This window comes from Chlamydotis macqueenii, chromosome 2 (genome assembly GCF_036417535.1).
Source record: "Chlamydotis macqueenii isolate bChlMac1 chromosome 2, bChlMac1.mat, whole genome shotgun sequence".
NCBI classification, from domain to species: domain Eukaryota; kingdom Metazoa; phylum Chordata; class Aves; order Otidiformes; family Otididae; genus Chlamydotis; species Chlamydotis macqueenii.
In genome coordinates, this window is record NC_141557.1 from 2,227,447 (window position 1) to 2,243,679 (window position 16,233).

Consider the following 16,233-nt stretch of genomic DNA (forward strand, 5'->3'; position numbering starts at 1 on the left):
AAAAGGGAAAGAAGATATTAAAGGTGGAGTTGCTTGCCTTTTTGGGCTTGTAGAGAACTTCAGGAGGAGAGACACAATGTTGTTTTGGGCAAGGATGATGGTGGAAAAGATGTTTTCTAGAGAGAGGAATGCAGAGGAACTGACGATGTTGATTTTCTGTCCCCATTCTTGTGAACCAAGTACAAAGCTGAAAGCCAGCTTTACAGCATCTCTTTTTCCTTGTTTTTTTCCAGGTCCTTGGCAATTGGTCACCAGTATTCCTCCCTGGGGACTCAGCCCATCCTCTGTGGCAGCATCCCAGGACTGGTACCCAAGCAGCTACGCTTCTGTCGGAACTATGTGGAGATCATGCCCAGCGTAGCAGAAGGGGTAAAGATTGGGATCCAAGAATGCCAACACCAGTTTCGAGGGAGGAGGTGGAACTGCACGACTGTCAATGACAGCTTAGCCATCTTTGGGCCCGTGCTAGATAAAGGTGAGTGCAGTGCTACGGGTTTGGTGACAGCAACACCCATGGTGGATAGCAGCAGAGATCTTCAGAAACCTGCTGTGACCCTCCCAGGGTCCCTTTCAACATGAATTGTCCCATGATCCTATGGCCCTTGGAAGGAACACAAAGGATTATTGTGTTTTTAGTGGTCAAGTTGGACATCTGGCTCCTTTTCCGACCCCATGGCGTTTCGTGGCACATTTTCAGCTCTCTGGATGATTGCAGAGGGGAAATGATGGGCTGTTGGGGTGGTTCCTAGGACTGTAATTATCAGATAACATCAATTTTGGTACTGTAATGGGATACAATGATGATCAAAGTCCCGGGGAAATTGCCATGAACAAATGGTTCTGCTTTCATTGGTTATGAATGTGGCAAATTAAGACAGGATGTTAATTCAGGCAACTAATTCTGACACATAATTTATATATATTTATATCCACACTCATTGATATAAGCGGGAGCCCATGAGAACTGTTTTATCCTTCTTTGCCCTTGTAGTATGCCTTTTAAGGTCCAGCCTACTCCTACTGGTCTCAGTAAGCCTGGGTCAAGCTCTGCCTTTCTCTTTAACACAAAGGGGTTCATCCAAGAGACAGACTCGCTTTGCGTTTGCTTCCTGCCCAGATGTTAAGTCCGGGTGCCCTGTGCAGATCTGTGCAGGCACACGTCTGCTTTCTCTTAGGAGAGAACCAGCAGAAAAAGCTTGGAAATCCTTTTTTCTTTCTTTTCTGTCCTTTTTTGTTTTGCAAAAGAGTAACAGTTCCTGACAGTCTGAGAGTTGGACTTACTTTGTTTGGAATAGTGGAGTAGCACTGTTTGACCTCATATGAGGAGGAAGCATCTGGGATAGTTTCAGGGAATCTCCTGAGTTGGTGTACGTAGAAGATCTACACCCACCCTGCGAAGCGTTCTTCCAGTGCTTGCCACCTGGAGACAGGTGTTTTCTCTGGTTTTGCCTTGCTGCATTACTCAGAAGAGACTTGGGCATTTCCTCTTGTGTGAATTTTGAAAAGTAGGAGAGCCAAGAGAGAGTAAAACCTTGATTTGTGTTGTGGCCAGGCCTCCACCAGCAACTATAGCAGTTGAATTAGGCCAGCACAGCCAAACTGAGCATTTTTCCCATACACACAAGCCCACCGTGACTTGCCCAAGAGATGACTGGGCTCAGGCAGTAAGTGAACCAGAGAAGCCAATGTCTTTGCCTCCTCACGAGGCTGGATGTCCTCAAGGACACATGGAGCACCTCAGGCTCCCAGATGGTCTTGGATTAGATGCTCCAGATCTCCTGTAGCAATTATACCCTGTCCATGAGGAAAGCGATCGTCATCTCCTTGCTGCTGAAGGAACCCCGATATCACAAGCCGCCAAATGCTCTTATCTCGCTACGGTGTCGACACAGAGGGTCTGTCCCTGCTTGAGACTGCAGGCTTTTGGTAGATGGGCTGAGAGAGGGAAAGAAGGCTGGGACGATTTCATAACTGAAGAATGTTGTTCCTTGAGGGAGAATCAAACCACCCTTCAGTTTTGCTTCACCTACAGCAGGAGGGGGGAGAAAAAAAAACAGCTCAGTCGCATTCTTGTGCGGCAGATCCCCCAGGGTAGGAACATATTTGAGCTCCTACCCAGAAAGAGAGAAGGAGAAAAGGAGAGAAAGAAGAAAGAAAGAAAGCAAAACTCTGTTTTGCAGCTTGAATTTTAGGTCACACAAAATTTAACTTCAGCTTCTCATCTGAGTCAATAGGGACCCCATTGTCCTTAATCACAAGCCAGCAGAGTCAGTAAAGCAACTTTCTTTTCCCTTATGTGATTATCTACAATTTTTTCACTGAAAATAACCAGTTTTAATGCTTAAGGAAATACTTTCTAGGCCTAAATCTCACTAAGGCTGCCTCACGGTCTGGGCTGCCCTTGCTGCTCTGGTGTCTCATTGCGGATTCAGGGCTAGGCTTGAGCTGTGACTGAGCGGTGCCAAACTGTCACCAGACTCTTGTCCCACTGAGAGCCATATTCTGATATCTCACCTAAATCTGGACTCTTTTCCCCCATCAGCTTGTTTATGGAAAGAAATTCCACATGTTTTAGCTACAACTATATTTATGGGTTGTTTTTCTTTTTTTTTTTTGCATTTCCATAGCCAGGCCTAACGAATCACATAAATAGCAATAGTATTCATGAGCCCAGCTACAAGTGAATTGTGGTGGTCAGGGGATCGACCTGCTGCTATGTGGAGGCAATAATTGACAGGCTTAGTTTTACGTCCCTCTAGCTTTTTGTCACTCAGCATATAGGAAGAGCAGAAGTCCCCCATCCCATCCAGCTTTTCAGTTACTCAGTTTTGCCTGTCCTTGGCTGTGGAACAAATCTTCCCTATTCAAAGGGAAGAGAATTACCTTCCTCCTTGTGCTGTGCTACCCAGATGGGGAACGATTCAGGCATTAGCAGGAGGTGAAATTGCTATGGGACTGGTGGAAGAGGGTTTTTCTCCTTCTTTGTGGTCTTGGGAGCATATGAGCAGCTGTGGAGCTCCATGGAGAAACATTCAGATAGGTGCCACTGTTGGGTTTTTCTTGCAAAGCCCTAGGGAATAGGTGGCTCAGGTACCCTAAATTATTGGGAATGCAAAAAGCAGAAACAGGTCTTCCAGGGAGATCTTATTGCAGCCTTTCAATACTTAGAGGGGGCTTATAAGAAAGACAGGGACAAAATTTTTAGCAGGGCCTGTTGCCACAGGACAGGGGGTAATGGTTTTGAACTAGAAGTAGGTAGATTTAGACTAGATATAAGAAAGAATTTTTTACACTGAGGGTGGTGGAACAGTGGCCCAGGTTGGCCAGAGAGGTGGTGGATGCCTCATCCCTGGAAACATTCCAGGCCAGGTTGGATGAGGCTCTGAGCAACCTGATCTAGTCAGGGATGTCCCTGCTTCTTGCAGGGGGGTTGGACTGGGTGACCTTTGAAGGTCCCTTCCAACCCAAACCATTCTATGATGCTATGATTCTATATAAGGAAAGAAGTGAGCCTGCTTTCTTTTCCTCTACCCAAACCTACCTATCTATTCATCAAATATAAGGACCTACAGTTCATATAATTTCTAGTCTCCTGAAAGTTCAAATCTCATCTACTGAACAGCAGAAAGAACCTCTCACTTGAAATTTTCTGAGAGTCATTTCTAGAGGAAAAAGGTTACTCTTCACCTGTATTGTGTGAAGCAGTGGAGCAGAATGTGACCATAACCACACGACCGTGAGTGATCACCTTAGCCACAGCTCATGCCCAGCCACTTACCTGAGAGTCTGGCAATTTGTAAGGAAGGCAGCTGCTGTATCTTTCAGTTTCTCAAGTACAAGGGAAGATTTTCAAGTTACCTTTAAAGACATACAGGATAAAACCTTGGAGGATGTAGTAGAGGGACATGCCATCACTGGCAACAGAAAGTGAATGCTGCAACCCAACAGGCTTTTTCCATCTCATACTTAAGCGTTATGTGTTGGGAATTGTGTCTTTCACCCTGGTTTTAGCTTTTGTGGACTGAAGACACTGTTCACGTTTAAGTTGTGGTGCATTTCATAGTCTCTCAGCACTGTGCGAGCTCTCTTTGAAACTCCTCTGAACAGGAATATGAACTGAACTCAGGAGAAGTAATTCAATAAAAGCTTATCATGGCCCGGTCTCTTTAAAGGACCTCAGCACATAATTGAGTCAAAATAAAAGTTTCCTCCTTCTCCTCCCCCCATTCAATAAAAGTAAATTACCTCAAAGTATTTAAACCTCCAGTTCGTTTAAATTTTAAAAGGGAGCCCTTGTCTATCTATTTCTTTCACTCACTCCCACCTCCTTCTGCTAAAGACTGACTGGGGCTTTAAACCTGCCAGCTGGACTGAGAAATGGTTAATAGTTATTGTGGAGGAGCAGCTTTTAATGAACTATTGAAGAATGATACATTGATGGAGTAATGGGAGTTTAAGTCGCTCTGTAATGAAACAGGTTCTCAGCGCCGACCCATTGTGGTGTAAATACGGCACATCTCTCCTACTGTTTGGTCGGGACTAAATAGCAGAGGCCAGAGGGGGGTCAGCTTATGGGGTCTCTGCTTTAGTTAATCAATCTGATTGGATTAGGGTCACTGCGATCCCTAATAATGTCAAAGGTTACGCCAAACTGGATTAAATGCTTTGTTGGGGAGGGCTCAGATTCTTTCAGCTTTCGCTGACGGGGCTTGTTTATTAGAGTTTAACACTCGTGCAACCTTGGGAAGCCGCACCGTCCCTTTTTTGTACATCGGGGTGTTTGCCGACGTGCGAGGGGGTTTGAAGGAGCCGGGGCGGGTGCACGTGCATCCCATTGCTTTGTCAAGTGTCTGCGTCCGTCGGATGTGCCCTCTGAAGACATATATCAAATTCCTCACTGGACAAATGAGAACCTAATGGGTGATGCAGAGGCTTGGAGGCATAAATTCGTTCCGGAAATAACTGTTGGCCGTCGACCCTGGTAGAAGGCAAATGACGAGAGCCACAAAAGCAGTCAAGTGACCCACCGTTAGTACCTCCCTGGGTTAACCCCGTTCCTGTCCAGCAAAGAGATTTTTTTTTTTTAATATAGCTCCTGTTTGTGTAATTACCAAGATGAGCATGCATGGAATTAAATATGAAGTAGTCAAGATCACTTGTTTGTTTCATTGTTAAACTGGATAGATGTCTTGCCTTCCAGCACTTCCAACTCAAATCTAGGTGGGATGGGATGGAATGGAGTGGTATCTCCCTGTCATCTTGTCTAGGCAGACCATGAAGACTAAAGAACTACTATTACCTTCACTCATGATGTTCCTGCAGGTGACACTGTCCTATGGCAGAGTGTCCTTCAGAAAATGGTACCAAATAATCTCGTTGAAGGCCACTTGGCAATGGAAAGGGGCAGCAATAATAGTGTGTTATTGGCAGAGAGATGAAATCTGTGGATCTCAAATACCTCTTTCCTCCCCACAGCAGAGCATTCACTGTATGTTTATGGCCTGACAAGACTGTTAGATTATCTAAACAGACTTCTTGCATGATGCAGACTGGAGAATTTCACGTCGACTTCCAGAATGAAACCAAAATCTGGATTTGACTATGATATGTGTTTCCAAAGGACATCTTGCCTTGACATACCACCAAGAAGCAGACGATCTGTCTACCTCCCCTGTTACAAGTCCCCTAATTTCTAGTGTGACATGGCTCTGGTGTTGACAACCAGCCACTGTATTTTTCTTTGCTAGATGCAGAATAACTCTCCCAGAACAGAGCATTTTCTTTGCTGATTATACTTGACAAAAAGTTAAATTTGAGGCCTGCAGAAAAGCAATGGGTCAGCAAAAGTTTGAGTCCTTTATGTCAGACAGCCAGACAGGTTGAGGGAGTTCCATTTGATGATGGGATCCTCTGGGGCATTATTCATCTGATGTATTCTAGACAGTTACAATAAAATTATTCACACTCTGACGTTTCTACATCTCTCCATCAATCACTGATGGAATCCAGGGAGACCAGCTCTTGGTGAGAAGACTCCTGCTCCCAGGGACCACACGAAAGGCAGAGTAGGCATTTGTCTAGCTCATGAGAGATGTGGGATTCAAGTCACATCCAGTTTCATGTGGGATGCTGGGCACTGTTACCTTCACAGCTAGGCTTACTTTGGACTCTATAGCTTTTGGGAGTAAGGCCCATCTCTCTTAAGAAAGCCAAAATGGAGCTGTGTTGGTGGGCTGACTCTTGTCCCTGTTGCTACTGTGGATGAGAATTCTTATCTTGTGTCTAGCAAAATCCATGTGAGTTCTTCCCTGGGTTTAGCAGAAATGGAACAAGACTTTTAAATTCAGTTATAGTACCTGGGAGACACAAGTCTCCTCCACATTTTTTTTCTTGCTGTGTCGTAACAATATAGCTCCACAGGCTCTCTGATAGGGCTGATCTCATCTACCAAAGTTAGATGTCAAAGTCTGAGCTAGTCACCCCAGGCTCCCTTTGTAGTCAGTGGAGAGCAATCGGCATCTCCAGAGAGCAATTCATCTGACCTATCTTAGACACCTATCTCAGGATAACATGAATCATACCAAGATGTTTATTTCTCTCCATTGACTATAGAGGGAGCCTAGGGCTACAGGCTCAGACTTCCATGTGCATTTCTTAGAGGCCCGGTTTGGGGGCAAATAGTTCCCACCCCCTGTCTTTCTCCTGTTAGAAAGCAGCCCTGACATCCAGCCTCCGTTGGAGAGGGCATTTTACTAATGTAAGAACATAGCACTGAAAAAGATCTTCTGGACTACTAAATACAGGCAGTCCCTTGCTGTTTCAGGAATAATCACATCTCATAATGTCTAGCATGCTTTAAAATTAATATGTTTAGCAGATGTTATTGTATTTTCCTGATAGCATTCTAGCATCTCGGTTGTCTCTGCGCCAAATGCTTCCTACCCCCTTCCTCGCTCTAGATCAGACTTCTGCACTTCTGCAATAAAATAAGGCATGAGCAGAAAGCCACAAGATACAGATCCATCCAGGAGGTTAGTTACATGTAGGAGGTACTCTCTGCTCTCTCATGAAACTCTTCCCAAGAGGATCTGATTTCCAACCACACCCCGTCTACCTCTCCGCTAATGGCAATTTGGGCAGCTGCCCTGGTATCAACAACGGAGATCTACAAACTCTACCCTGTAACTATGGGGAAGGAAACTGGAAGGATCAGGATTGAAAATGTGACTATGCAAGCTCCACTCAGCTGTCAAGATGCATAAATACTGCAGGCCAGAGATTTGCCAGCACTGCCGAGAAAAAGACTGGCAGATCCTGGCTCAAGACAGAAGCATCGGTTGTGCTTAGCGTCAGTGTAAATTGAGCTTGGAGCTGGGGAGTGCTGCAGGGGATGAGACCGTCGCAAGTGCCAGCATATTGCTGCACTGCCTGAGTCCGCATTCCAGCCCACAGGTACAAAAAACAACCCGTATCCGTGGTCACAGCGTTTCTGAACGGGCTAGCTCTGTACAGGCAGCAGCACAGTTTGGGGAGGTCTAGGTGATGGTTTGCAGCCCACATCGGTATGGGAAGATTAGCAGCATCCACTGAGCCTTTGCAAGAGCAAAGTGACAACAACAGCAAAGAGAGTGGCTGAGGGAACTTGCCAGCATGATAGTTCCTCAGCCTTTAGGAACAGAACAGCAATGAGGAGGTAGAGGAGCTCCTTCTCTTAACGGTGGGGTTGCTGATAGGGCCAGGTCGCTATCAGAAGGGGTCTCTCCAACCTCTTGTGACTTTAAAGGTGTTCAAGGGCAAGCACTGGGCAGCCCACTGATACAGTAAGATAGCACCCAGAAGACCACGGTTAGCACCACATCTAGCTGCATTTGCATCTCCATCCCCAGTGCAATCAGATGAGGCAACTGGAGGCTGTGCATGGCCTGGGTTTGGTGGAGCCTGGGCTTCTTAGCAAGAGGCCCTGACCTCGTCACCTCTCCACCTGCAAAGTGATCCCAGGATAAAGATTTGGCTCTTGTGCATCTGTACAGTTTTCTGGAGATGAGGCAGCCCATGTAAACAGCTGTAAACAGCCAACACCCAGACGCAGGCTGCAAACCCGGGAGAGCAGTGATGGTGAAAAGGAAATGGCAGCGGTGCCAGGAGCCGATCCTGTTTGCTTTCTGTGCTCCCTCTACCTCCCACTGCACCAACCCTCATCTGTCAGCCCTGACATGGAGATTTTTTCTGGCGACGAAAACATTAGATGGGGGATCGGGGAGGGGAGAAGGAACAAGACAGCCCGTGGCTACAAAACCGGTGGCATCTCTCCCGGCGGCGGGAGGCGCTGGAAACTTCTGCCTCGGGCAGCGCGCACAATGCCACAGGCTGGCAGGGAGCGGGGCTGAGCGGAGTTACAGATTTAGATTTATTTCCTTCCCCCTCCCCTCCCCTTCCTCCCCTTTCCCTGCTGGGTGCATCGCATTCCCCAACTGGGCTCAGGCTGGTTGCAACAAGGAGCTCCCTCTGCCGCATCCCAGAGTGCCAAGTCCAAGCGTGGGAGCTAGTCCTAGACAAAAGGGAACAGCAGAGGGAGCTGATTAGCATCCCTTTGTCCCTGGAGAATCCCAGCCCCAAATGGGCCCTTGGCGAGCAACAGCCGGCACAAACACACACACACACATGGACGGGAGCCAGGGAGGGAAATGGGGACGGCGGACGCTTGGTCGCCTTCATCCTTTGCACTGCAGGGAAGGGGGATGCGGTGGGTTTCACCCCTAAGCACCACTATGGGATGGGTCCTGAGCCAGGGTGCACTGTCCTTGAGTCCGCAAGAGTGGTTTTCACCTATTGAGGCGCTAGACATGCATCTGCCCACGCTTCTCGATACCAAACAGCCAAAACAAGCAAAGTCTTCTGACAAAGAGGGATCCAAGCCCATGAATGTGGCTTTTCTTCCCTGTGAGATGTGTTACGAGCTGGCAGTGCTGAATAGACACAGGGATTTTAAGGCCAGAAGGGGCTGTGGGATCATCTGGTTGGATTCCTGTATAACAAATAGAGAATTTCTTCCTCTTCCTCCCCAAGTAGATGTGACAAGGCAGCAAGAGGAAAACCAGGGTGTATAAAGATACCCTGCATACTTCTTTCTGCACTACAGGCTTGCACGACAGGGAACAGACAGGGCACAGTCAAGTCATTTTTTGGCAGGAGAGGTTGGCATGTTCCCTTCAAAGGTCTGCTGCAGGAGGAAGCGTGCACCTTGATGGATCAACTTCTCTCGTTCCTTGCTCCCTCAGCCCTGTCTTTCAGGGAGCACTTCCTTCACAGGAAGGACTCGTCATCCAAGAAAATCTACAGGATTAACAAAGAGGAAGGGGTCAGCCACCAGGAGGGGGAATGGTCAAAAGGATTGCTATGACTGCGTTTGTGTTTCTTCCGCGGATGTGAATGATTAGGAATGTGCTCATAGGAATGATTAGGAAACAGTTGACTTAAGACTGAGCAACAAGGACAAAGCAGGAATAAGAGGAAAGCAGACTTTTGGGGGCTCAAAAGCCTTGGGAGGTGCAAAGTCACAGAATCAGAGAGTGTCATGGGAGGGAACACCCAGATGAAGTAGGCAGGGAGTTCCACCACACCAGGGAAGGCAGGGGTGCAGCACAGAATTGGCATTTTTTGGAAAAAACAGCATGAAATGGGTGAAGCCAAGGTAACTGAGGACTGTGTGAAGTAGATCCTAAGACGTTAAGCAGAGAAGTGTATGGTACACTGTCTCCTGCTCGTCTCCAACGTGCTCCCATGGGGCACTGAGATGCTTCTAAAGAGTTGCCTACAGCAGATCGCTGTAAGATGGGCTCATAAAAGGGGGCTATAGTTATGTCACAGTATGGATATGCATCCACATGGCTTGAGGTGGAACTCAAGAGTGGGTACATGTCATGGGTGGAGGAATGGAGAGTGTCTTTCACTTTTCATTTCATCTTTACTCATCTCACCTTTCTCAGAGAAGAAAAACAGTTCACAAAGCATACATTTTATTTGACTGGCTTCTCCAGACCCAGTCTGGACCAGTGATGGGGAGCAAGGTAGAAAAGAGAGAGGTTCTGGTTCTGCTTCTGGCTCTGCTTTAGGCAGAGAGACAGCGGTGACGGAGACAGCGGAGTAAGTCCTCCTTCCTCTGCATCTCTGCTTCCCACGGAGTGCACCACAGAAATGACTGGATACTTCAAAGAGAATGATATCAAAGTAGGTCAGATGTAGGGCCCTGCAGCTCTTGCAACATAATTTAGGTCGTTTTATTGGCCTACTTATGACTGCTGCTCTCAAGTTTGATCGACGGGGCTGTAATGCTTCATGGAACGCTTCCTGGTAGGCTGCAGTTTGTTGACTAAGCATCTGGCACAATTTCCTCTCCATTATTTCCAGGTGCTAAATCACATTAAATGATAGCTAATAATTATGGCTTATCCTTTCCTAATCATGCTACTTTCCCAGGGAAGCTGTTGCCACAGGGATGTTGTGGGAGTGTGAATGGGTGGGGAGGGCACAAGGAGATATTTCTATTCACCTGAAGCCATAAAAAAGTTGGAGACCCTTTAGGCTAGGCATGCAGGATCCAGCCTAGGAGACATCATATCTTGTCAAAAATGTATTTATTTATTTTCTGGGCCAGTTTTCCATCAGAAAAGGCAGCTGTATCAAAATGGAGCTGTTTGGAAGGACACTCTCAATTTCAAGGCAAAAATGCACAGCTTTGGCTTTCTTGTTTTGTTTCGCACATTTCAGAGCGTTCCATGCAAGCTCTTGAAAAGAAGTCATTTTACTTCTTTTTGCTTTTGAACGTGATCTTATGTCAAAATAGAAAGTCATTAAACTATCAAGGAAGCGCACTGCTGTACCTTTACTATTTTATAGACTATTGGAGTGTTTTGATATTATTGAAGCTGAAATATTTTATTTTGTCAAACAAAAAAAATCCTGATATTAACAAGATAAAATACTTCAAAAGTCTAAAATATCTGGTTTTCCCAGTGTCTTATCACAAGGAATAATTCAGACTCTCGTATTCACCATCCGATTTTCAACTCTTAAAAATAAAACAAAACAGAATTTCCCATAATATGGCAATTTTATTTTTTTTTGGCCCTCATAACTAGCCTTAGGCATGACATGCTGTCCAAACTCCTTCATTCTGACAGGCTGCCTAAATCCAAACTAACTGAGAGCTAAGCATTAGCAGTGCTCTCCTAAGGACCCTTCTAAATTCATAAAGCAGCTGTACAGCTCTGTAAAACAAGGACTGTAACAGATAGGCCTGAAATTCATCACTTATTCTCCCCTGTTACAAACACTGAGTTTTCTCATGAAGATGCTCCAACAGGAAATTGTACGGATTCTTCTTAGAGAAGAAGCCAAAAGTGGAAAAGTATTTTAGTGCTGTTGGTTTTGATGGAGAAATATGTTTCTGTTCATATAACATTTTCAGTCTGCTTTCCTAACTGCATTTTGGATATAGATTCCTTGACAGATTAATTTGAAGACGTGGATGTATCTTGAGAGAGGTAGATAGGAGCTCTGTGGAGCCCGGCCAGTCTATGTTAGACGTTCGGTCTGTGTACGGCACAGCGGCACTCTGGTGAGATTTGTAATTGAAGTATCATCTGTGCCCAGGAACTGAAATTAGAAATATTCTCTGTATTTATCTCACCTGAGCACAGTGTCTTCTCAATCAAAAGTTCATGTGGAGATCACTTGCACCTGAGCACATCAGAGATGACTTGGTCAGCAGCTGAAGGCAAGACTCTGGCAAAAAACAGGCTTTGTAAAGTTCTGTTTATGGCTTTATCAATTACAACCTTGGTCCAAACACACACCCATATCATGTCACTGATCACTGTGGACCAGGAAAGAGTTGAAGAGGATACAAATGTCTTATCATAAAATCCTTTTTATTTCCATTGAGCAAGACAATGGAGCCTTGCCTTCTTTTGTTGGTTCTCAAGAGGCCAGATGGGCACTGAAGCTTTTGAACTTCTCAGCAGAAAAGCACTACCATGGTTTTCAGTTGCACGTTCCCAATGTTTGTCCAATGTTCCATGTTTCCTAAAGTTCCATGTTTCAGAAACTATATCAAATACTATGAAATAATTTATAATCGAAATGTAAGAATAATCAAATATAAGAGTTAAAAACTTCCCCTAAAACCTTCTCACTTCAACCAAAGCCAACCACTAACCTTCAGAACATTCCTGTCCCGTCACTGATTAATACTTTTGTTCATTATTCATGTTAAGGCTACTGTGACCTTCCAGAAATCTTTACATTAACTTGACATAAAACCAGTAGTTTTTTTCCAGAAAGAATAGTGAATGAAAAGTGAAAAAGGTATTTGTTTGTGGGTTCATTTGTTGTTTTTTTTTTTTTTTAAGGAATCCAAATATATCTCCATTTTTAACCTGCCTTTCAAAGTAGGTACTTTATAAATGGATGATACTCCGCTCGAACAGCCGTACTCACCGTTACAACTCTGGTATAAGGCTATTGCACTTGTACTGGCTACAAAATAATGGTTATTCAAAGTCTGCAGAGTAGGATAGACGCAATTTAAAAATATATGTATCAGCATTACAGTTCTACTGGAAAAGAGACTGTAATCACCAGTGTTGCAACTCAGTGAGGTCACTGCATCAAGCACTCTGAACTATTAACTACACTTCTTTGCCTGTTTTGTGGGGTTGACCACTAATGGGGTTGACCAAAAGCTGGAAGCACACAGGACTTTTCTTGCTTGGTGTGGGTCTTCTGATATTTGAGAGGCTGTGAGGCTGACTGCTAGTTTACTAATCCAGGCTGCACTTTCTCTTGTGAGGCTTATGGCTGCTGATGTTTTAGACTTTCCTTTGGTTCCATTAGCCCTGCCAGAAGAAGAAGGGTATTTTTAATTTAGCCTGGGCAACTGAGTCAGGTAGTCTGGCTTTAAATAACAGAAGAGCTAAGCTTGGTACTGATTGGGATCAGACAGCTTGTGATAAACCCCAGTGTGGGACGGTGGATCTTCTTCACCCTATGAGCCACATGTGATGTACATTAGAAAGTCCAGGGTAGCGGTGTACCAGGACTACATCTGAGGAAGATGGTGGCTCCTCTGGAGCTGGCCTGGGCAAGCAAGCCACATCCTGGAGTAACACAGCCCAGTGATATTGAGCTTCTAGCCCCCATGCAGCATAGCCCTACTGCTAACCAACCACATGCCATAGCCTGGGCAAAGAACCATATGCAAAACGCTGGAGAACCACATGTGATTCAGGAGCTTCTAGGGAGCCACTCCTGCCCTAACAGCTTGAACTTAAACTACTCAGCCAAGCTAATATCCAAACCTGCCTTGAACTTACGCTACTCACCTTGCCTTAAAAACGGTTTTGACCTGACTTCGTCAACTGAGGTTAACCAGCCTGGGTGATGTACACATCTTCTTTGTGTAGGGCTCACCTGCTGGGAGCTCTTCTGTTTTTCTTCTCTGTGTGACTGTGAGAATTTGTAGATCATGGGTATTTTGTTTCTTAAGTTAAATGCATTTACTCAATAGGACTTTGAGCTTCAGGGACTGGCATGTTGCTCTTAACATTAAAATAAGGGCAAACATAGGCCGTGAAATTTGAAGAAACCTTGTAGTTCCTCACCAAGATCTCTTCTCTTAAACAAGATGACATCTCCAGGGTGAAGTGGAAATCCATTCTCCATTTGCTCAACTCTATGCTCAGTCCTGAACACTGCACCAATCCCCAAAATCAGCACCAGCTTTGATGGTGATGCCCATAGTGCCTATACTTATCCAGAACATAAGACCAAACATGTAGGTTAGTAAAAAAGTATGCCAAATTTTCACCATAGCCAAGAAACACATCAGAAAAATTGCACATATTCAAGAAAACTAAGAGGATGGTGGGACTTGGAAGTGATTTATGGGAGATAACATTTCTTACCAGCATTGGTATTGCTCTGCTGAAGAACTGGGCAGTATCTGGGTGCCCAACTTCAGCAAATCCAACTGGTTCCCTGCCTTCCACACCAGGAGGTCCAGCAGTGTCCACAAGAACCGAGCCCTATCGCTGGTCACCGGTGACATACCGGGTGTGGGACCCATGACTGAATTCCTGAAGAGTAATGCTCAGCTCAACAACAACAGTGTGGTCTCCAGGAAAAAGCCAGGAACCAAACCTGATTTCCTCCAGCCCACTGACAGCTTTCCACCCTCCCCAGCTCATACCCATTGTCAGCACATGCAAAGGCTTCATATCCCTTTGCCAGTTGCTTAATCCATTCCTTCCCGCCCCACTGTCAATACAATAATACCCCACTGAGGAGACCCACCTACCAGGAAATCCCCCTTTAACACCCTGCAAAGGAGCAGCCAGATTTATCTCTGCCGTTGTTCTGGAAAACTAAATGAGGACTCATCTGCTCTAATCCCCTCTTAAGATTTCAAGATCAGGCCTGTGTTCCCATATTAGCATATCTAACAGCTCCTACGTGTGCACTGCAAGGCTCCTGCTCCATGGAGGTAAATCACGTACCAACACATGCTTCAGGTACCCTACTATCTCCCTCTGAAGACATAAATGACTGAGCCTTTGCAACAACCTCATAAAAATGCCTGAAACGAAGACTTCGGTTAAATGGGTTCGGAGATCTTCCTGAAGAATGAATCTCATGACTCATCCACAGCCTTCTGCTAAAGAATTTGGGGACCGCTCCTTACACGTGACGCCCAGTGTTTCCATTGGCCTCATTTCTGGCATGTCAGCAACTTCCTTGGTGTAGGTAAGAAATAGGCACTCCAGTTTGCGGAAAATTCTGAGATTTCTGCAGCTCCTTAGCACTGGAATTACAATGAGGCCTTCCAAGACTTTCACAAGTCTTTAAAAGCCTTGAAAAGACCTCAAAAACCTGTAGGTAGATGTCAGCCATGAAGGTTTGGGGTGAACGAGTCTGTTTTGGATGTGAGTAACTGAACATTTTGGTTGTTGTTGTTCTTGAGACTTTGCTATTTCATGCTGAAAGTCTTAAGTTTCTTAGGGAGCACCAGGAGTGTTAGGGAGCACAAGTTTTTGTGGCTTGTGGTGGATGACAGGAGGCTAGGAAGGGGTAGGGAGGCCAAGGGCCACCATCAGTACAGGTGTAGCACCTCGCTGTGAGTCACACAAGACTTTTGTGTCTTCACTGTTATACCACCCATTGTGCACTGCGCACAACACACCCAACCTTGTTGTGGGGAGTTATCCTGAGCAGACTTTTGAACAGAACCACTATTACACAGTTACCTGAAATTGCTGGAGACAGGACTTTCTGACCAAGGTTGTGAATCAGATCTGGATGATGCTAAAATGAAGACTGGGTGATTTGATCTCAGCCTTTTCCCAAGACCCAAACCAAGTTAGTCCTCTTAGGATAAACAAATTCAGATGTTTGCTGTGGTTTTTTGGGACATGGTTTCCATCTAACTCCTTCATTTTGGTAGTCCCTGCCTATCTGGAAGAAGGAAATGCTAATACTAAGCTCCTGAATGACGTTGTCCACTAAGTAGAGACTTGTTGGGCCATGTAATATGCAAGCTCAAGAGTTTTTACTCCTCCCAGCTAGCTTGGGAGAAGCATCTATTCAGAGGGATGCATTTTCAGGCCCATAACCATCAGAAACTTTGTTGTGCCAGCACAAATCCCAATTCCCCTTCCCGTACTCAGTTCTGCAAACCTTTTGCTGGCAAGTCTGGAACTGCACTGAAAACCTGAGCCATTTGCATGATTAAAGGTTGCAGGACCAAGCTGATTAGAAAGATTCAGCAAATTCTCCAATCACAGCATTAGCCCAGATCCACTAGGTAAGGAGCTGGCTCTGGGTACATAGTTGGCTTCTCCTCAGAGTAACTTCCACTAGTTTCCACAGAGAGCTGGAAGTTCTCATCTTCTCTCAGGATTGATCTCTGCACCTGCAGAGCGAATGCCTGTAAATATTGTTGTGGTTTTGGTGGCTTTTTCTTTATAATATCAAAACCTGCTGCTTTGATTGGAGATGGGGGGGGAAATCTGACAGTGTTTTCTGGCACTTAGTCCCTAATTGGAATATTCCCTTTGGGTATTTAAAAAAAAAAATTAAATTGGCCCAGATTTTTTTTTTTTATGAATAACACTTTAATTAAATTTTTACATATTAAATGTACATCAATCGGAATAGTTAGACAAATAGCATGAGTGT

At 45.2% G+C, this 16,233-nt stretch overlaps 1 protein-coding gene across 1 annotated transcript in view; it reads left to right on the forward strand.

The window, feature by feature from the left end:
- Positions 1-16,233, forward strand: part of WNT3A (Wnt family member 3A) — a 90,496-nt gene that overhangs the window by 51,587 nt on the left and 22,676 nt on the right. The window contains exon 3 of the mRNA XM_086741698.1: positions 234-475. Coding sequence (XP_086597824.1) covers positions 234-475 — 242 coding nt within the window. The remainder of the gene's footprint in view (positions 1-233; positions 476-16,233) is intronic.